Source organism: Labeo rohita, chromosome 8 (assembly GCF_022985175.1).
Source record: "Labeo rohita strain BAU-BD-2019 chromosome 8, IGBB_LRoh.1.0, whole genome shotgun sequence".
In the NCBI taxonomy this organism is placed as follows: Eukaryota; Metazoa; Chordata; class Actinopteri; order Cypriniformes; family Cyprinidae; genus Labeo; species Labeo rohita.
The window spans coordinates 19,972,680-19,995,818 of NC_066876.1; the positions used below are offsets into that span (position 1 = coordinate 19,972,680).

At 38.2% G+C, this 23,139-nt stretch overlaps 1 protein-coding gene and 1 long non-coding RNA gene across 2 annotated transcripts; one reads left to right on the plus strand and one right to left on the minus strand.

Annotated features, from left to right (window-relative positions):
• Positions 1-1,912: 1,912 nt before the first annotated feature.
• LOC127170339 (uncharacterized) lies at positions 1,913-13,166 on the minus strand. The gene is made up of 4 exons (XR_007828341.1): positions 12,903-13,166; positions 7,530-7,602; positions 6,968-7,024; positions 1,913-2,011 (listed from the first exon to the last, which is right to left on the minus strand). It is a non-coding gene; the product is annotated as an uncharacterized LOC127170339 (long non-coding RNA).
• Positions 11,658-21,243, plus strand: amigo1 (adhesion molecule with Ig-like domain 1). The gene is made up of 2 exons (XM_051118213.1): positions 11,658-11,852; positions 15,252-21,243. The coding sequence occupies exon 2, from the start codon at positions 15,346-15,348 to the stop codon at positions 16,852-16,854; it is 1,509 nt and encodes a 502-aa protein (XP_050974170.1). The 5' UTR covers positions 11,658-11,852; positions 15,252-15,345; the 3' UTR covers positions 16,855-21,243.
• Positions 21,244-23,139: the final 1,896 nt, after the last annotated feature.

A 23,139-nucleotide genomic window follows, 5' to 3' on the forward strand; every position in this document is an offset into this window, starting at 1 on the left:
TTTGTAAATTAAAGAAAACAAATAGGATGTTTGCAAAAATAGGATGTTTCCTTTTTGTCACAAAAAGGAACTGAAACTCAGCATATGGGCTACGTTATGTGTTGTGTGTTGTTAACTAAATCAAATATATTTCAAGTATTTATTCCTTGTATGCATATGTACTGCAGATATATATATATATATATATATATATATATATATAACATTATAATTTGATATAATATTTAGTATTCTCACATCTAGGTGGGAAAAAATGTCATTTGTACTACTGTCTGTTCAAAAGAATTGAAAAGAAACTAAGCATAGCAAGCATAGTAGATTTGTTATTGTTTTTTCCTGTTGTACCGAAATCGTACCGAACCGTGACCCCCGACCTGAGATACGTACTGAACCGTGACATCTGTATACTGTTACACCCCTAATATATATACATATTATTTGTAGTTTATTTGATAGGGACAGTCTACAAGTGCGCCAAATCCTTCTCTAAGATTCCAGAAGATGATTTTCATCACATTATAATCAAATACATCTTTCCACCTGTAGTCCCTGGTCTGTTCAACATTGCAGAAAAGCCACCATGCCAAGAATCTTTTGACTAAAATGTTTCTTAGTTTCAGTGACATTTATTCCGTCTGTCTAATTGAGTTGTTGTTTCATTTTACTCAACAAACTCTCCATTTAGTCTGTTTTGGGAAGGTTAACACTTTTGTTCAACATATTGTTTCAGAAATGTTTTGATTTTTCATTTGATTGGTTTTGTTTCACTTAGATAAGAAATGAAATATGACTGTTTGTAAAATGAAATTTGATTATTAAGTTCAAAAGAGGTAAATTATCTTTAAAATTTCACGTGGGGTTGAATCAGATTCAGTCAGATGGTGTGGTGAGTTTTTTACCCAGATGGTTCATCTTACCCACTGACTCGGGTCAACTTACCCCCACTGAGCAAACGACGTCCAAACGACGTCATTTCAACGTCTTTGTCGGAATATAGACATGATCTGCACGTCGGGTGGACGTCTCATGTTTGTTGGGCCCCTAACCTGGCTTTTTTAAGAAGCCAGATTTTTTGAACCCTTTGTCAGAGCTACATTCTGATGATTTAAAATGATAGGAAACATTCTAAAAATACTGTCATTGTACTTCGGCCTTATTTTTAAAATGGCTCATCTTACCCCACTCTCCCCTACACTCCACCACCCAGCAGTTGAGAAACACTGCTCTATCACCTTTTTTTTGCCGTAAGAGCAAGGCCATTTGTAAATTTTATGGGTCAGGCTTCCGATCTCATCCAGCCAGCTATTTTTAATAAAAAGTATTATCTTAATTATGAACTTACTTCCACGTTGAAGAAAAAGGTGGATAGCAACCATGCTACTTACTGTATTTCATAAACAGTGGCTATCAATTCTACTATTTTAGCCTTTTTGACATTATAGTAAGGCAGGATTCAGTCTCAGGTCACCCAAAGCACTGTTGTACTAGCCTGTGTGCTGGAGCTCTGCCCACAATGCTATGGCTCCAACACTACTAACATCTTCAAACAAAACAATGTGCTCTGCATAAACGGCCCCTTACTGCACCCATAATTCTAATGCTACACTGTCTGCCAACTTGCATTGCTATAAATTACCATAAAAATCTAAAAACAACAGCTTTGGCTCAGAAATATGCTCTCCCTGCTGACCTAGAAAGCGTTAGCCTGAGACTCATTAAGGAAAATGTTTATTTTCACATATGCTTGCAGTGCAACTACTGACTGAACAAGAGATGAGTGGGAGAGTGAACTAAGTCTAGCAGTGTGCCGCTCTCAGTAAAAATCTTTTGGCAGTGTGTCTTTGAAGCAGCCTACTCAGACAGAGGGACAGTCTCTTACCAGTGATAACAACTAGATCCAAAAAGCAGGTGCAAAATCTCTCCAGCTGCTTGAACAAATCTTAGTTATTAGCTGAGGATGGGGGCGACTTCCTGTCTGTGCTGACTAATGAGCCCTCATAGTGCTGTTCATCTGGAAAACAAGAGAAAAATCAGAGTTAACCTTTTTGCATTAAACCCTTGGAATATTATGATGCAATTGCAAAAGCTGTCGCTGCATATGCTTCAATCTGTGTCTGTTTGACAAATTAATTCTGAGAAATAAAGACATTCTGATCATCGTAGTTAAGTTTGCAATCAATAAGCATTGAATACTTAGGAAGATAAAGAAGAAGTGCTAGAATATTTGAGTGTGCGCAAGCATTAGCAGCTCTCTGGGTTTTTAAGTGCACTTCAAACCGCCATGAAGCCGCAGATTTAAGAGATCTCGTGTAAGACGGGCCCTGAGCGAAGACCTCTTAAAGGAGCTGGCAAAGTCATGAGCATGAAAGGGAATCCATCAGTCCACTAAAGAATGACCAAATCCCTGCGGTTATACACTGAAGTAACAGATAATTCTGGATCATTTAGCTGCATATTGACTGAGCTCTCCCCATGGAAGCTGAAAGCAAATACTGCAGAAGGGGAACTGCCCCCATGAATAAACCACCTGCTCCTCTATTGTTACCCTCGTCAGTCTAATTATGTTATAAATAACCAGTATTTTCTGGTGTACTTAGGAGTTATGTGTTATTCACTTTGCATTGACTGTTGTTGCCGTGCTTTAACTGTTGCTGCAAAACAACAAGCTAATTTAACAAAAAAAAATGTATTTGCTCACTGCATTTTTTCCATAAAATACTCAATTATGTCAATTAATAAAATATCCTAAACAATAAAAAAAAATTTACATGAGAAGAAAAAATATTTATTTTTTCTAAGAGAACATTTCTAGAACAGTAATATATATATATATATGTATATAAGTCATATGGGTCAACTTTTTGAAATTGAGATTTCTTAGTATAGGACAATATTTGCTACAGATACAACTAGATACAACTATTTAAAAATCTGGAATCTGAGGGTATTGAAACATTGAGAAAACAGAAAAGCCTTTAAAGTTGTTCAAATGAAGTTCTTAGCAATGCATATTACTAATCAAAATTTAAAGGGTTACACCACCCTAAAATGAAAATTTTGTCATTAATCACTTACCTCAATGTCGTTACAAACCCGTAAAAGATTTGTTCGTCTTCGAAACACAATTTTAAGATATTTTATATGAGTGCTTGAGACTGTCCCATTGACTGCCATGTAAATACCACTGTCAAGACCCAGAAAAGTATGAAAGACATCGTCAAAATAGTCCATCTGCTATCAGTTGTTCAATCTGAATTTTATGAAGCGACGAGAATACGTTTTGTACGCAAAGAAAAAAAAATGATTTCATTTAACAATTCGTCTCCTCCAAGTCACCGTAGCGCCATTTTGGAGAGTATCCGCTGGACGCAAACTGCGTACGCCATTCTGTGTTAGCCACACCACACGGATACGTTTTCTACGTTTATTTACGTTTTGATTTGAACGAAAACAGCGTAACCGGCGTACGCAGTTTCCGAAGACGAACCAAGCTTTTATGGATTTGGAACGACATGGGGGTAAGTGATCAATGACCAGATTTTTTCATTTTGGGATGGAGTAACCCTTTAAGTTTTGATATATTTATGATAGGAAGTTTAAAATATTTTAATGGAACATGATCTTTACCTAATATCCTAATGATCTTTGGCATAAAAGAAAAATAAATCGCTAATTTTGATCCATACTAGGGTTGTGACGATGAGGAAATTTCCCCACCGGTTAATCGACATGTGACAACACCGGTAATACCGGTATCACCGTGGGGGTGGGGGTTTCCTCTTTTCCTCTTTTTTTCTGCGTTTAAATAGCTTATAAATGCGTGCGTATTATACTTTCACTTTCAGTTTTGCGGGAATTGGCAATTCGGCGTCAATTGTTTGAATGGACGACAACGAAAGAACAAAAAAAAAAAAAAAAAATCACTGATATTAAACAGAACTTTTATTAACATAACGAAAAAAAAAAACAACAACGCCATTCTCTTTCTGTAAATTCGACTCCTCTCGTTCTCCTCACGTGATAAATGAAATATGACGTATTGTAGCCATGTTCAGTTTTTAATTATAGTGCATGCTCTCGTCTTAAGTAAATTATTTAGAATTATATTTTCCATTTAATTCAAATAAATATTTAATAAAAAAACGAATACTTAAAAAAAAAAAAAAAAAAAAAATGTGGGGACGGTGTCACGGTGGAAAAGTGATGTCACCGGTGTTGCGTCTTAAAACCGGTAACACCGTCAACACCGTCTATCGTGGCAAGCCTAATCCATACAATGTATTGTTGGCTATTACTACAAATATACCCTTGCTACTGGTTTTGTGGTCCAGGGTCAAATATATATCCATTTAAAATATTTGAAAAAAAAAAAAATTGTAATATTATTTAACATTATATTTTACTGTATTTGTAATCCAATATATGTAGCTTTGGTGAGGATTGGAGACCTATTTTGTTACTCCACATTTTGGTTTTCGTATGTTTTTAGCATACTTAAAACAAGAAAATAATGCAAATGTGAGAAAACTAAGTTTTTAATACAAAATCAACTTTTTCTAGTTTTATAAATGATTAGAAATTTATGACAATACTACTGATTCAAAAACAGTGATGTGAACTTAAATGTGGAAATTAATTAATAATTTATCTTTTTTACCAGCCCTTTTCACTCTCACGTTTTGCTGTATTTATACCACAACTGACATTAAACGCACCTGCCGGAGACCAAAGAATGTGTTTACCATCTGTATGTGTCAGCCAGGTGGAGCACAGACATTGACTACAGCTCTGTTTACCATTGTGGAGACAACACAGGGATCCAATTGTCTCTTTAGCATTGCAAGCTATTGTTAGAGGGATGAGTAATTGTTGGAAAGCAAGAACAGAAAAGGAAAGATTCTTAGGATCTCTCTTAGTTCAATATATTTAAATGCTAATTTGTAATCAAGCGGTGAGCGTCCTATATTGTGACTTGTGTTATCAACAGCAGTTTTTTCCTCATATTTTTTTGTTTGTTTTCTGCCTCTTTCTCACTATATATCTGTTGTCTTCCTCCCTGGTAAACCCCGGCTAAGCAGACATCCCAACAACAATCAGAGGGTGGGCAACCCAACCGCCACGGCTCATGTAAAACCACAACAGTTGCCAGGCAACACTGTTCCCTCCACAGCAGGAGCAGGAGTCCAATAGAACATTAATGATTCTGAGCACAAATGCACTGGACTGCTGGTGTCTGCCAGATATTTTACTATGGTTAATTACGCAAGAAAGTGACTGCAAAAACACATAGAATTTTACAGTTCATCTGGGCTAATGAAGAGGCTAATGGAAGCTCAATCTTAGGCCTGATCTGGAGGCTGTGATGTGGATCTGTACAGTATCACTTTTAAATTTCCAGCAGGTTTAATTACATGAATGACTCCTACCTGTACATGTCCTTGTATGGTTTGTGTTTGACATCCTAATTCATCTTGCTGCTTGTTCTCACTTTAACAATGATTTAAGATGTTCTGCTGGCAGTTTTCCCTTGCACTCAACCCTGGTCTTTGGGTCCCACATAACAGCTAACAGACACAGTGATTGTGATTGTGATTGTATGTTTTTTTTGGCCTGTTATGGTATTGAGTACACGAAAGTCTCCATGATATTTTTCAGTATTTCTTCATTTAATTGAGCTTTTTACAAAAATGAAAAATTCTGTTATTATTTATGACATCTCATGTTGTTCCAAACCTGTATTACTGTGGAAATGCAAAGAAGATATTTAGATTTTTTTCTCTCCATATAATCATATCATAATCCATAACCCAGTCAGTGGCCAACATCATGACTGGACCCCACTGACTTTCACTGAAAAAAAAAAAAAAAAGTAAAAACCAGTCATAAGGGTCAATTTTTTAAAACTGAGATTTATACACTGTCTGAAAGCTTAATAAATAAGCTTTCCATTGATGTATGGTTTGTTAGGATAGGACAATATTTGGCTGAGATCTGAGAGCGCAAAAAATCTAAATATTGAAAAAATCGCCTTTAAAGTTGTCCAAATAAAGTTCTTAGCACTGCATATTACTAATCAAAAATTAAGTTTTGATATATTTACAGTTGGGAATTTACAAAATATCTTCATGGAACATGATCTTTACTTTAATATACTAATGATTTTTGGCACAAAAGAAAAATCGATAATTTTGACCCATACAATGTATTTTTGGCTATTGCTACAAATATACCTGTGCTACTTAAGACTTAAGGTTTTGTGGTCCAGGGTCACATATGTAGCAAGTGTTTGCAGCTATATATAATAGCAGGGTTCAAGTGCTTTAAGGCATTTAAGAAAATATGAAAAAGACATTACGTATTATTTAGCAAACCAGTGTCTACCTAAATCAATGATTAAAATAGGCATTTTTGGCAATTCCATTTTTTTTTTTTTTTTTTTTTTTTTTTGCTTTTTTTTGCTTTATGATAGGACAGTTATTAGACAGGAAGCAAGTCCAGAGAATTGTACTGCAGTGGTTTTCTTGAGGTTAAGCAAAAAATCTAGGACTAGTTCGCAAAAGTAGTTAAATAATCTTGAATAATTAACGAACGATTTGATTGACAGCAGTCACGCAATATACAATCGTTTACACAAGTCCGCAGGAGGCTGGTCCCAGTCATAAACCCCGCCCTCTCCATGTAATCCAATGGGACGTGAGACAAACTAAGGGTGTAATCACACCAGAAAGTCCGCTAGTTCACTTGCTTTGGTCCAGAAAAAATACAATGTTGATTTTTTTTTTTGTTTGTTTGTTTGGTGTGGTTAGCTTTCACACTGCCCTTTTTGCAAGTGAACCAGAAATTGTAAACAAAACCACACGTGTGCTTAAGGTCATCCATTCATTGGTTCATCCATTCCACCGTACTAGAGTTCATTTGGAACCACCACATGCGACAAGCTCTTTAGGAGTTATGAGTGATTTCGTACCTTTGATCGCTATAGCGCCGCTGTCCGGCCAATAAAGGTGAGTCTGCACTTGAACCCCTAAAAAAAAAATAAATAAATAAAAACAATTAAAAAAAATCTCCTTTTGTGTTTTGTTTTTAGCTGTACCTGATGCATGCATAATTTGGCCTACGCTCTTAAAAATAAAGTATCCAAAAGACGTTTTTTTTAGTGGTGCAACACAAGAACCAATTTTGTTTCCTTGAACCTTTCAGTGAACAATTCTTTGAAGAAGATTTTTGTTTTGTAATAATGTAAAGAACCTTTTTTCCGTTATGAAGAATCTTTTGTTCAGTTGAAAGGTTCCATGGATGTTAAACTTAGACATGGAACAATAAATCCCCAAAGTAAAATTTACTTTTAAGAGTTAATTCTAACTCCTCTTTTCAGTTATAATCAACATAGACTGTAAAATCCTTTAAAAAGAAACATAATCAAGGTATTAATAAATCTTTGTGCATTTGGAATGGTTTAGATAATAGGCGAATGATTTATTGAGGATTATATGGATTCATCCTTTAGTTCTGCAACATCTCCAGCCCACCTACTGTGATCACCTTTGTTCTCTGGCTCTGAGATTTATGGAGCAGTTCAAAAGCTCCCGCTGGAAAGAGAATCTGAGAGAGAAAAGAATGACAGAAAGAGAGCTTGATGTCATTTTGCAGGTCTTAAATGTCAATGGTCATTGCAAGAACATGAATTTAGCCAACACACTCTCATCCAAATGGACACAATAACCTTCCAAATCAACCCGAGTCATGCTATTAATATAGACATTAATTAATACGGAACACGTCAGCAGAGAAGACAAGCGATCTCGGTATCAGCAGAGCTAAAATATCAGTATCGGATATCAGTAAGAGCTAAAATGCGTCTAACAAATTAGTTATGGCGGCTCAATTCTGGGAAGTTGTGGAATTATTTATTTACTGGCATTTTTAGCTAGCATATTGTGTGCATTCTGAGACTTTTATTCATGGGATGTTGTTTTAAGGTACATTTTTTATTAGATAAAAGGAGAAAGGCAATTAATTAAAGACCAGACTAATGCAATTACGTATGCAAGAGTGCAATTACAAACCTGGAAGAGCATCAGTGTCAGCCTGTCGCCTACTCTCCTGGGTTTTCATGGAAGAGAATTACACTTGCCGTCTTGATGTTTGTTACAAGTGTCAAATTTCTATCTTTAAATAACATATTATGCAATAAAGGCTCTATTACTGTATATTGCTTTGGGTATTTTTTTTACAAACAACACTTTACAATAAGTTTCTATTCTTTAACATTAGTTAACTACATTAGTTAACATGAACTAACAATGAAAATTACACCTGAAACATTTATTATTCTTAGTTAAAGGATTAGTTCACTTCCAGAACAAAAATTTACAGATAATTTACTCACCCCCTTGTCATTCAAAATGTTCATGTCTTTCTTTCTTCAGTTGTAAAGAAATTAAGGTTATTGAGGAAAACATTTCGGGATATTTCTCCATATAGTAGACTTCAGTGGTGCCTGCGAGTTTCAGCTTCAAAATGCAGTTTAAATGCAGCTTCAAAGGGCTCTATACAATCCCAGCCGAGGAAGAAAGGACTTATCTAGTGAAATGATCAGGCACCATATAAGTCCACTATATGGAGAAAAATCCTGAAATGTTTTTTCTCAAAAAAAAAAAAAAAAAAAATAATAATAATAATAATAATAATAATAGTAATAATTTCTTTACAACTGAGGAAAGACATGAACATCTAGGATGACCAGGCGGTGAGTATTTTCTCTGTAAATTTCTGGAAATTAACTAATCCTTTAATGTTAATTTATACATTTGCTAATACATTATTAAAATCAAAAGTTGTACCTGTTAATATTATTTAATGAACCTGAGCTAACATAATGAACTGTTGATGTATTAACTAACATTAACAAATATATTGCTCATTGTTGGTTAGTCAATTCATAAATGTTAATGGAACCTTATTGTAAAGAGTAACTGTAACGGAGGCCACCGGGTAGGTGCTGTGCAGGTAAACCTCACTCCCCTGATCTCAAGAGGTGCACTAGCAACTGATGGTAGTGGCTGTAGTTGTTAGCCATTTTGTTAGTACGCCTGCCTCCCATGCCTGAGACCCGGGTTCTAGTACTGCTCGGGAAGGGGTTACATAACCATAACATATGGATTTAAATGAAATGATGTTGATTTCCAATAACTGCTACATTAACTAAAACATAACAGCATAAAGGAAAAACTGTACGTATTTATTATGTATGTATTATCATTCCCTTTCTCCTGCAGTTGCCTCATGTGTGTCAGAAAATCCATGATGTTTACTCTGTTTTGGAACATGATAGGTGGCTTAACTGGTATAAGCTCGTCATTCAACCCGGTATTACGCCAAAGCGTGTAATACCAGCTATCATGTTCTAAAACACATCTATCAGTAGGCTACAAGCTAAAATAGATATAAAACAAAATTCTAAAACAGATTCTTTCTTCCCAACATTACTTTAAAGGAGAAGTCCACTTCCAGAACAACAATTTACAAATCATTTACTCACCCCCTTGTCATCCAAGATGTTCAAGTCTTTCTGTCTTCAGTCGTAAAGAAATTATGGTTTTTGAGGAAAACATTTCAGGATTTTTCTTCATATAATGGACTTGATTAGTGCCCAGATTTTGAAAAAAAGCTTCAAAGGGCTCTAAACAATCCCAGTCAAGGAAGAAGGGTCTTATCTAGTGAAACAATCTGTCATTTTTTCGAAAAATAAACGTTTGTATACTTTTTAAGCACAAAAGCTCGTGTAGCACAGGCTCTGGGATGTGCGTCCATGATGCTACGAATTAGTAATGGGTCGTTCTTGAATGATTCTTTCATTTTGTACGAATCTTTAATGTGACTCGGGAAGAACGAGTCATCTCGGGGAATGATTCGTTCAGTCGCGCATGCGCAACATCCTATTATGTTCTGTACTGGAATTATTTCACCTGTTTCAAGTCTTCGGGTTTTTCAAGTTGTTTGTTCATCTTATGGGGCTGTCACATGATGAATGAACAACTCAAACCCAAAAACTTGTCAGATGGTGAGGTGAGCTAATCATAGACCAAAGACCGCGTTCGCTTTGTAAACACTGGATCTGTAGTTCTGCCTACGTTCCGCATGACATTACGACATGATTCAATAGTACGTAGCATTGTGAATGCGCATCCCAGAGCCTGTGCTACACTGTAAAAAACAATTTGTTGAGTTAACTTAAAATAATTTGTAACCTGGCTGCCTTAAAATTTTAAATTCAGTCAACTCAGAAAAAGTTTATTCAACTTGAAATGTTAAATTATACTAAGTGACAACTTAGATATTTGAGTTGAATCAACTTAAAATTTTAAGGCAGTTTTACCCATCTGTTAAGTTTAGCAAACACAAATATCTAAGTTGTTAATTAGTACAACTTAACATTTCAAGTTGACTAAACTTATTTTTGTTGACTGAACTTAAAATTTTAAGGCAGCAGGGTAACAAATTATTTTAAGCTGACTCAACAAATTGTGTTTTTTATTTTTTACAGTGTACACAAGCTTTTGTGCTTAAAAGGTATAAAAATTGACAGATAAAAAAAAAAAAATGACAGATCATTTCGCTAGATAAGACCCTTCTTCAGCGTCTGGGATTGTTTAGAGCCCTTTAAAGCTGCATTTAAACTACATTTTGAAAGTTCAAAATCGGGGCACCAATGAAGTCCATTATATGGAGAAAAATCTTGAAATGCTTTCCTCAAAAAACAATTTCTTCACGACTGAAAACAGAAAGACATGAACATCTTGGATGACAAGGGGGTGATGACAAGGGGGTGAGTAAATTATTTGTGAATTGTTGTTCTAGAAGTGGACTTCTCCTTTAAATTTCACCAATCTGATTACTTACAAGTAAAAACTTCCACAGATCATTTTTCCATGTCATTTTAAGTATTATCTTGACATAACAAAGTATTCATACCAAAGTGTGTTAGCTCTGCACTTACTTTTTTTGAATTAGTTTTCCTATTAAAGGCAATTATATATGGTTAATTCAGATGATTTAAATGAGGAAAGCAACGAACGCAAGAGGCGGGATTTATTCAATGAACCAATCACAGCCGAACATAACCATTCTTATCCAATCATATCGCGATGGAGGCATTGCCCACACTCACATGACTCTCCCCTCTTCAGGGGGTCTGTTTTGTTAAAACTCAATGGGCTCACGGGAGTCGAGAAAGACCTACTCCCGCTGTAACTTTCCCTGCTGCTGGTATCGCTGTAGAAAAATGAGTGATACACTAATGTAATATTTTGTAATATTGGCGATGTTTTGTTTTTGTACTACGAATTTTTTTCTCATCCAAAATTTTGAGGAGGCCCCCCTTTCCTCCTCGAAGAAAACACCCATAATAGACAGACAGATAGACAGATAGATAATTTATTGTAAATAACCTAGCCTTATTGTGACAAGAATAAGCTAATTTCATTAATGTGTAATTATTGTACACACAATGCTGTATGTATTCACTGCTTTGAATGTAAATCAAAACGAGAGCAAACCGTCAGTTCAGCTGAGAGATGGACCTCTTCACGGATGCTTCGCCTATGCGGACACAGACTCAAGTGCTCCAGTAGGAGCCGCTGATTGTGTGTGTGTGTGTGTGTGTGTGTGTGTGTGCAGGTCTGCTCATGCGCCCATGAAGAGATGCTGCTGCTGCTGATCAGAGGTGTGTGCGCTGCGGCGGGCTTATTTACACCCGTTTAGTCACACTGCATCATAGAAAAGCTCTGGCGCTCCTTAGGAAATGGACTTTCTAAAGGGATTAATGTGTCTCTGCGGTGATACATCTCAAGGTTAGTACTGAGATATGGCGTTGAGTCTGTTTCTTTACGTAATGTTATTCTTGTCCGTGTTAAGCGCTATCGGTGCGTCTGCCATCATTTATCGCGCTGCGCTCGTGCTGGAAACGTTTTATTTTCAGTCTCTCTGAAGACTACACGTCTACACCTCTTCCTCGTCGTTTCCGTTTTGCTTTTCTTTAAATGGGGAAGACGTGTTACACTGCTGTGATGTGAAATGGATAAAAAGAAAATGTTTTACTTTGAAATGACATTTTTAGGCACAGCAGAATGCAGGTAATATATTTATGCGGTTTCGGGGACTGTGTAGTATTTTATCCTATTAAATTCACGGGTTACTGCATGCATACGGTAAATGGTGCAATGCTACACCATGTTGAGTCCGTAGAGGCCATAACACAGAGATCTTAACACTTACAATGAGTTTTGCCCGGAGCGTTCATCAGTTTTTTTTAATGACATGCAAACATATAAAAATACATAAACGATTAAAATAATAAATAAAACACATTGTTTTTATACATTTAAACACCGGCATGTGGGCCACGTACTCTTATCTGAATGAATATCAGAGCTTGTTTGTAAACCTGTGCACATGCATAAGGTTGTGGCACGCTTGTCTTGACAATACTGTTTTCACATTCATTCATGTTCCCTTAACCCGTTCATAACCGAATTATGTTCCAAGGGACACAAAACATGACCGTGCTACTCAAAAACCTTGTTGGAAAATCCATGGTGGTTTGTGGTTAATAGTCTTTAGTTGGCGCAAGCTAGCTCATTGACCAGCTACCATGTAATAGAGACTTGTTTGACAACCTTATGACCACATGGTAGCTGGTCCAACACGCTCTGCCAGCTGTTACCAGCTGACATGTTCTAAAACAATTTTTACCAACCATAAACTTGGTCATAAAGTCAAAAAAGTGTTAATGATAATGTTGTAATAAGTAAATGGTTCTGAAGGGTTCAGGTTATATTCTGTTTTATCAGTTTAAGGTGAACTAATAATTATAATTTATATAGCAAAGTGTGTACACTTACAGGGACGGTCCTGTGGATCAACTTCTCAAACCTGCGCTCTTTCTGTGACCAACTCAGAGTTTTTATTTTCTTCACAGTGCCACACCACCTACAACTTTGGCATGTTTCGGACAGACGTAGAAGTTGAATATTAATACATAGCCTAGGCAATGTAGTGCAGTAGACGTCTCTGATTTTTACAGGTAAATGACTTAATTTAAATATAATTAAATTATAAATATAGCAGATAGAATTATGTCATTTTTTTTCAACACTACATTTCAAAACAAAAATATGTTGTCAAAATGCAGTAATGAAATAAAAGGGACAGTTCACCCAAAAATGAAAATTCTGTCATTAATTGCTCACCGTCTTGTTGTTCCAAACCTGTAAGACCTTCATCTTCAGAACATAAATTAACATACCCTGCACAGACAGCAACGTAACTGACACGTTCAAGGCCCAGAAAAGTAGTAAGGTCATTGTTAAAAAAATCCATGTGAAATCAGTGGTTCAACTGTAATTTTATAAAGCTATGAGAATACTTTTTGTGCATATAGAAAACAAAAATAACGACTTTATTCCAGTGTTAATTTTGATAGCAATTTTTGATTTAGTTTTAGTCATAGTCTTTTGTCTGAGTTGTTTTAGTTAGTAGTCTAGTTTTAGTTGACTAAACAGCATAAGATTTTAGTCGACTAAATCTACAGTAGATTCAGTCAGCTAAAATCTAATGGGTTTAGTTACAGTGAAATGCATTTATTAAGAATTTCTCTAAAATTACCATAGGTTTGTATAGGTTTGATATTAAGGTTTTATCAAGGTCGACACCGATTTAACTGCTGTGACACACAACATGCCTTTATATTAAAATTTAACGAAACCACTTCTTATAAAGAAACAAGAACATGGTCTTCTTTTCAGTGAAATGCCTATGGTTATATAGGCTACTTATGCATTCTTTATAACAACTTATTTATCACATTCTTCATTCTTTCAAGCAGACATATTCATTTATATAAATAAATTTAGATAAATCTTTATAAGGGCTACTTAAGTGATTCAGTCAAGAGCAGTGAGTGATTTTCTGTCTTTCTTTTGTTGCTTGATTAACATCAGTGCCACAGACAATGGCAACTAAATTAGGCTGCTGTCCCTTTAAAACCAAATGCACGTTTGCAATGTACTGATACTGATCTTTTTTTTACAGTCCATGACTGATACACGTCCGATATTCTCCCAACTGTTTATGTTCACCTAAGACCCTTCTTCGAGTGTGTTTATGTGAATACTCGTCAAAATGGACAATCCGACATCATTTTGTGTATTTCATTTGTGTATTTCTGTTCAAGCGACATGAAAGACTACCCATGTGCTGTGTGAGAGGCACTGCTTCAGTGCCTGCGCAGAGAAAACCAGATCAAATTGAGTTTTCCTATGCTTCATCAAATTTATCCATGTCTGCTCTTCTCTTACTCCCAGATATTGACATTTTTGAACGTTTAATGAGATGTGCAGCAAATCATATAGATCAATAGGTTAATCTGGATAGATCAATAGGTTATGATACAGTTCAAATGTTCGCATCTAAACTCCTAACCGCAGCAGATTCGGTTTGAATGAATCTCTTCTCAAATCATCCCTCCCTAACATTTTCGTCTCTCTTAGTTCATCATCTGTATATTCTGGTTCAAAAAAGTAAGGTTGGGCAAAACATTGCAATTTATCCTCTCTGTTGAAATCTTTAGACTTGTTTACAGAGACCGTTGTACAGCATGTATAGCATACATCATTGTTTGCTTGTAAAAAAGGTGAAGTGCATCCGGGTTCTGCATCAGAAATCCGGCTTCTTTGTCAGCAGCTTCACACACATACGTCGTGCTACTCTTGTGAACATGCAGTGAAGTCTGACACGGAAGGGAAGAAATTGTTAAATAAAGTTATTTTTGTTTTCTTTGCACACAAAAAGTATTGTCACAGTTCATAAAATTATGGTTGAACCAGTGATGTCACATGTCCTTACTACCTTTCTGGGCCTTGGACGTGTCAGTTGCATTGCTGTCTATGCAGGGTCAAAAAGCTCTCGGATTTCACCAAAAATATCTTAATTTGTGTTTTGAAGATAAACTAAGGTCTTACATGTTTGGAACAACATTAGGGTGAGTAATTAATGACAGAATTTTCATTTTTGGTTGAACTATTTCTTTAAGCATTTACTCTGTAGCTAAACATTCTATGATTTGATTTGTAAATGACATAAAAATAAAACAATAAATAGACAGTGGGTCTAAACAGGTTAACTATTGAGATAATTTGTTTCTAGTAAAGTACATCAAACATAAATCACTTTTGTTTCTTTTTGTCTTGTAGCTCTAAATTTGCATCATCAGTCCCACAAGCTGTTCCTCCAAACAGTGTGGAAAGGATTTACACAGCCACATTACTGAAGAGGATTCTGTGACTTATGCTACATCCCCATTTTAACTGCGTGTCAGAAATGCCCCCTTCCATAAAGTGGTGCATTAGGTGGGCTGTCTGCTTGTCCTTTATCCTTGCACTGATCCCCAGGTCCAGAGCATCGACGCTGAATTGTCACAAAATGTGCATATGCGCCAGCAACATCGTCAGCTGCTCCAAGATGAACTTGACGACGGTTCCATCCGACCTGCCCAGCTACACAACTGTGCTTGACGTTAGTTTTAACGAGATAACCGGACTACGCGCACAATGGACCAAGCACAAACTTCCCAACCTCCACAACCTCTTGCTTAGCCACAACGGTTTGTCGTTCATCTCCTCTGAGGCGTTCATTTTCGTAAAGCAGTTGCGTTACTTGGATCTGTCATCGAATACCCTCCGACAGCTGGACGAGTTTATTTTCGAGCCGCTCGTACATCTGGAGGTTCTGCTGCTCTACAACAACCAGATCTCGCAGATCGACCGCACAGCCTTCACAGGCCTCAGCAGCCTGCAGAAGCTCTACCTGAGCCAGAACCAGGTGTCCCGCTTCCCTCTGGAGCTCGTCAAGGACAAGAGCCGACTGGACAAGCTGAGCCTGTTGGACTTGTCTTCCAATCGGATCAAAGTTCTCCCCATTCAAGACCTCCAGGCGCTGCCGGCCTGGATCAAGAACGGGCTGTACTTCCACAACAACACCCTAAACTGCGACTGCGCGCTGTACAGTTTAATGGCTCATTGGTATATCCGACGGCTCAATTCAGCTGTGGACTTCAAGGACGATCACACCTGCTTGCATCCTGGCCCGGATAAACGGGTGCGTTTATACGATCTCAACGTTCATATGAACTGCAGCACGTTTAAAGAAACCGACCAAGAGGCTTATTTGGAGCAGACACTCACCCTCAGCTGTGATACCAGACATCGGAACATGTCCAAGACCTGGATGCTACCTGGAAACATAGTGTTGCCGCTTGGCAATAACCAGAGCATTGTGGTTCTTCAAGACGGCAGCCTTGAGATAAAATCGATACGACCTGAGGACTCAGGTGTGTACACTTGCTTTGCCGTGAGTGAATACCTCAATGAAACGCTCTACGTGGTGGTCAAAGTCCACAACTTTACCCTCAACGGCAACGGCGAGACCCTCAACACCGCTTACACCACTTTGGTGGGCTGCTTGGCCAGCGTAGTCCTGGTTCTTATCTATCTGTACATGACGCCCTGTCGCTGCTTCTGCTGTCCCGACCAGGGCAAAAAGAACCAGCATGAAGACAGCATCCACTCCTCCATGCTCAGTGCCACCCCGACGCACGAGGACATGGCAACCAAAGCAGAGCTCAACAGGCACGTGGCCTTCATAGATCCCAAGGACTTGCAGGGACAGAACGGAAAGGTGAATCCAAACGGAGAGGAAGAAGTGGATGAGGAGGCCATGCAAGGAAAAGGAAAGCGAAAGAAATCAGTGGCAGACTCGATTAGTTCAGTCTTTTCTGATACTCCCATTGTAGTCTGAGGGAGAGGATGTGTATTTTTGGCTAGAGACAGTTCTTTGTTGTGGCTTTCTCGGACAAAGAGACTGAAGTACACAGTTTGCCATCCTCAGTGTTTGGCTGTTTCTGCAAAACCTTTCCAGCATTTTAATCTGTAGCATTTAAGTATATACTGTGAAAAGGTCTTGCCATATTAGTGGAATCTAAACTTGGAGTGTTTAGATGTTCCTGTGAGTTTAAGCCCACTAGGTGTGACTAGAGGTAGTCTGGGTAAACAACAAATGCAATTTGCAAATTCTCAATGATCAAGCTAGGAAGCTAGGTTGAGACACATTAATACATCCTCTATATAATCACATCATAAGCATGAGCTTTGCAGACTGCTAATGTTAAGAAGAATATAGCATAGAATGAAGCCCTTGTAGCTAATCATATTTACCACATTTTATGCTAACTGACCAACCTTACCACTTTATGTAAAGCCATACGCAGTTGGTCAATGCACTATAGTGTTTGAGAGTACAGTCACAAGAAAAGGTTGGAAACTGATGGTTTCTATGGAACATTAGAAGTTGTTTTGAATGAAAGTCAAACAGTAAACTGAACATTAATTTTTCACTTTAAAGGGAAAAAAAATATTCTGGTAAAACTCGAATGGCTGTTTGAATCTAGATCTTTTCAGTCTGGTTTCATTAGCAGTTTTAGAAGTTCAAATGTTGGAAACCAAATTGTTAGAACTTAGACAGTTCCATCTATATGAAACTATATTTAAACGCAGCCGTTTTTGAACGCAATACCCGTCACATAAAAAATGCAGAACGTGTGCATTTTCAGCCGCTTGAGCTCATCTGTCATGACAACCAGGGAGTGACATATAACCGAAATGCTAATGCAATCTTTTAATAGAATGACGTGTCCCATCTGCTTGCGTTTTCATCTCTAAAGCTATAATGATTTGAGCCTGGATTCAACAGCCAAAAGGGTTTCGGACACTCAGACCTCTTCTCACTCTGCGTTCATTTGCACTTGTGGTGGTTGGAGTCGGTGCTGACTCATCCATTGTCAGAATGGATGTCATTTTTTTTAAGCCTTTGAAGCGCCGAGGTAATCTTCATCAGATAAAAAGCCAAAGGCTGAGGGAATTTTTAATGACTTTTTTTTTTTTTAGCTCACACCTTTGTAATTTTCAGAATTAATAAAAAATCAAGTTTGAAGTTTGAACTCAGGTTAAAACGCAGTGATTAGCCGAATGTTCTGAAATCAGCGGTTCTCAATTCCCCCGCTCTGCATATTTTGCGTGTCTTTCTTATTTATCGCACCTGATTCAGATAACCAGCTCATTAGAAGAGAGCTCCATGCATGATTGACACACAGTCCCTACACACACAGTGTTCATTGCTCCCTACTCCCTGAGCACGGGAAATACGTTGAAGTTTACTTTAAGACGGAACATTCATTCACCGATTTGCGTTAGCGTGTTTACTCAGGTGAAACTTACTAGAGAAGTGTGGAGTATGACACAATACACCGCTGTAAATAAATACAATTTAAATTTACGTCTCAGACGCTTTAACGCCCTTTGAATGGAACACGCTCCGTTCGAACTGGGTTCATGGCGGAATATTCTGTTAAGTCCACTTCGCAGGGCACTTACGGTCGAAAAAAACAACAACTATAGAACTATAGAACCATCACAGAAAATTCTAAAGGTTTCCACTACAAATACCATTACAAACATTACAAACCATCAACTTTTAACCATTAAAACTATTAAAAATGGTTTTCTGTAGTGTGTTTTGGGACATATTCCATTAGGATTTATTGGTTTTAACAAGCCACCAATAGAAAGTGACAAATTACCAGTAGAGACCAGGGTCCATTACAGTTTCCATTAAAACCAATACAAGTCCCATTATAACAAATAAAACCATTACAAATTTTGTGATGGTGGCTATTGTTTTTTTCAGCAGGGTTATGCTCATTCCAGACAAGTTTGGAAGAGGGAATATCCAGGTTGACTTCCAACTTCTGGGAATTTTAGTCAATCACACGTCACGTTAACATATTTCTGTCATTTATGGCAAAAACAGAAGAAAACTGCTAACGAAAAGATAAAATTAGGTTGTTTTATAAACGCAATGTCTGATGTTTTTTAATTTGACAAAAGGTAACTTCACACTATGCTTGTTGGAAGCAGTGACGCCAAATGACGCGTTCTGGTGAGGTTGGGGTAGATTGATTTCCCCACAAGTCAGATATCCAACTTTAAGAGGTATTACAGACATTATTTCCAAGTAAGAGATGGGGAAAATCCTAATTTTGAGTTGTCTGGAATGCAGCATTATTCTTTAACGCAGAAGTAAGCCTATGGTCGAGATTCAGGTTCATTTGCCGCAATAAGGAAATAACGAGAAGAATAACAACGTGCAGTAAACGATAAAACTGTTGGCACTACAAACCAGTGTGTTCATAATTAAGATATTATATTAAAACTATATGGAAAGACACCAATCAGTATGAAGCAGCAAAACAAGCTCTTTTGTACAGCTAAAAATAGCCGGACGCAGATGAGAAAAATAAGGTGGATATGCTCCCTTCGAACTGGAATCATGGTGAAATACGCTGTGAAGTCCACTTCGCAGGGCTCTATGTGGCTGAATAGAACAAACGTCTGAAGCAGTGTTGCCAGATTGGAAATGTCCAAGTATTGTACCAGAAGCTCAAAATTATAGTATTTGGAAGAAAATTAACATACAGTCGAACGTACAGAATACAGCTATTTATCTAGACCCATAACTTTCTGACACAACCTGCAAATTACCACAATATATAAATAACTAGACGTACCTTAGTGGGAAGGTCAAAACTCCACCTCTAAATCTCTGCCATCGGAAACCTGCATCTTGTCAGATGTTGAGGTGGTCCTTCTGAGTTACAGATGGATGTCATGGGCTGCAACATAGTACTCGTTGGCTTAAAAGCAGGCCATGGTAGACATAGGATCCACAGCTAGATCAGTCAGTGTAGAAGTCATCATTTGAAGTGTCACGAAATTCTGAAATTATCATACATAATGGGATTTTTCATTATTCGTCATACAGAGGTCAAATTATCGTACTTCCGGCTACACTGGTCAGAACTGATAAGAGATACATACAAAATGTGAGCGGGGGTCGTGAGGACTGGAATTGAGAACCACTGTTCTGAATTATTACTACAGGCATACAGCAGTGATCTCTCACAGACCAATATTATATTTGCATATACAATGCCATAGGAATCTAAAAACACTGCTATGAATCATAATGTAATGTGTAAAGGTTGTTGGCTGTGCTCAAGGAAGATATGACTAGATGCATTCCAACCAGATATCAACATTACGCATTTCTGTTGCAACATTATTGTCCTGGTGGACTTGAAAGCCATGATAGGACTGTTCTAGAACACCGGTCAATGATGTTAGAAAACCATACATGGACTTAGAAAGTCCAGCTTCTCTAGAACCCTTAATTCTGGGAATGCCGCTTGCGTTCTTCCGTTCCTAGAAAGAAATCGGACACATCTCACGTGTTAACCATCACCACGTATTTATAACAGGGTCTGGTTGGGATCAGCGGGAGCAGTCTTAGTTTCCTCCGACCTCTTTCCCTAGTAACATCGTAATTACATCCTGTTTTGCGAGCGAGGGAGTGGGTGAAGCTATTAAATGTTTGATAGGTGGATGAACTCACAAACAGTATTATCTCAGGGAGAGGGAATGACAGATAATAGCAGCTATGGCAGACTGCAGTCATGGGCAGTTACGGTCTCTTACACGTCTCTCCAGCTGCAATCCAAAATTAGTGTGGAGGGGAGGGAAAGGCCTTACCATCACGAGCGCTGTGGGAGGAGGCCTGAGATCTCTGCGGTCGGTTCGCAAAGAGACAGAAAAGCCAAGTGCTCCCCCTAAAACCACATCCAGCAGCTTTTCGCCCCTGTCGTGTGTGTGTTCCTCTGAACCGTGTGTCCTTGGCTATTTCGCTATGAGCAGAGTTCTTGTGAAAGACCACTGTTCATTACTCAGCATTTGACAGTACATCTGTGCTTTTGTATGTGCAAACAGTGTTTGTTTTTACAGTGTTTATGAGATTGTGTCATTTTAGGTAGCTTTTTTCCCCTTGAGGTTCCAAAGAGACTGAATTAATTCCTTGTTCTTCTGTGTGTTGTTGTTCCTATACAGTTGTCTAGATTCCACTTGTGACTATAGGATATTGGTAAACCTATTTTAATGACACTGACTGTAAAGGTCTCTCTCTGTCATGTATTTTGAAATCTGATCATCTATTTGTCTATTATATGTTGTTACTTAGGCACATAAATTGAGATTTTATTAATGTCGCTTAATTAAATCGCAAGAAGCATCACAGACTGTATCTAAGTACCAAAACTCTGTTGTGTTAATTTGAAATTAACCTGAATTGCTGTTTGCAGCCATTTTACTTGTGTAATCAGACGTATTTCTGAGTGAAACGTGATATTCAACAAAAAAAAAAAATATTGGGGCGGGAAATTGATTGAATTGTGAAAAGTGGCCGTTATAATACAGAATGGAGCCAGACCGAATGCAAGTTTGATAAATAAAATGAAGAGCTCTATGAACATATTTAAAAAACAAAACAAAACAAAAAAAACAAAAACAAAAGTTATTTCAGGAAAAGTTATTCTGATCAATATTTTAAAGACCGTCTTGGGTTACGCATGTAACCATGATTCCCCGAGAGGAAACGAGACACTGTGTCCCCTAGTGGACACTTTGAGGATGCTGCGTGAGTTCCCTAGAAGGGGAACATCTTGGGTTATGCCCTAAACCATGGTTCCCCAAGAAGCAACAAAGTGCTGCATCCCCAATTCCAGTCCTGGGGGACCTCTCCCTTATTTACCACACCTGATTGAGATCATCAGCCTGTTAGTTCAGTTCATCAATCTCTCTACTAATAATCTGACGATCTCAATCAGCTGTGTTAAATAAGGGAGACATGCAGAATGTGCAGAGCAGGGGTCTCTCAGGAATTGAGAACCACTGCTCTGGAGGACACTTTTAGGACACAGTGCGAGTTCCCTAGAAGAATAAAAACTCACCTGCCTGTAGCTTCCTAGTAACCCTTCAGACCTTGATTAGCTTGTTCAGGTGTGTTTGATATGGGTTGAAGCAAAACTAAGCAGGGCTGCGACTCTCCAGGACTGACGTTCGCCACCCCTGCACTAAACCATGGTTCCCTGAGAAGAAATGAGACACTGCGTCCTCTAGTGGACACTTTGAGAATGCAGCACAAGTTCCCTAGAAGGGGAGCGTTTTGGGTTACGCGTGCAACTATGGTTCCCCGAGAAGGAGGGAGACGTTTCGTCCTCTAGTGCAGTGGTTCTCAAATCCAGTCCTGGGGCACCCCTGCGCTGCATATTTTGCATGTCTCCCTTTATTTAACACACCTGATTGAGATCATCAGCTCCCAGGACTGGAATTTAGAACCACTGCTTTAGTGGACACTTTGAGGATGCAGCATGTTCCCTAGAAGGGGGAATGTCTCACACTTTGGGACACTTTGGAGACTCAATGTGAGTTCCCAATATGGAGAATATCTTGGGTTAGGCACTTAAACCATGGTTCCCCTGAGAAGGAACGAGATGCTGCGTCCTCTAGTGGACACTTTCAGGATGCAGCGCAAGTTCTCTAGAATGTCTCAGGTTAGATGTGTTACCATGGTTCCCCAAGAGGGAAAGAGATGCCTTGTCCTCTAGAGCAGTGGTTTTTAAACCTGTCCTGGGGGCACCCCTGCCCTGCACATTTTGTATGTCTCCCTTATCAGACACACCTCCAGGACAGATTCTAAAACCACTGCTCTACACATTTTGTATGTCTCCCTCATTTAATGCACCTGATTCAGATCATCAGCTCATTAGAAGAAAGATCCATTCACTGAACTGAGTGTGTCAGATTCAAAAACATACAAAATGTGTAGAGCAGTGAGCCCCGAGGACTGGAGTTGAGAACCACTGCTCTAGAAGACACTTTGAAGACACGGCGCAAGTTCCCTAAAAGGGGAATGTCTCTGGTTACGCACTAAACCACAATTCCCCCAGAAGGAACAGGGCACTGCATCCTCTAGTGGACACTTTGAGGATGCAGTTTGAGTTCCCTAGAAGGGGAATGTCTCGGGTCACGCATGTAACCATGGTTCTCCAAGAAGGAACGAGACGCTGCATCCTCAAAGTGTCCACTAGAGGATGCAACATGAGTTCCCTAGAAGGGGAACTATTTTTTCCTTGAACTG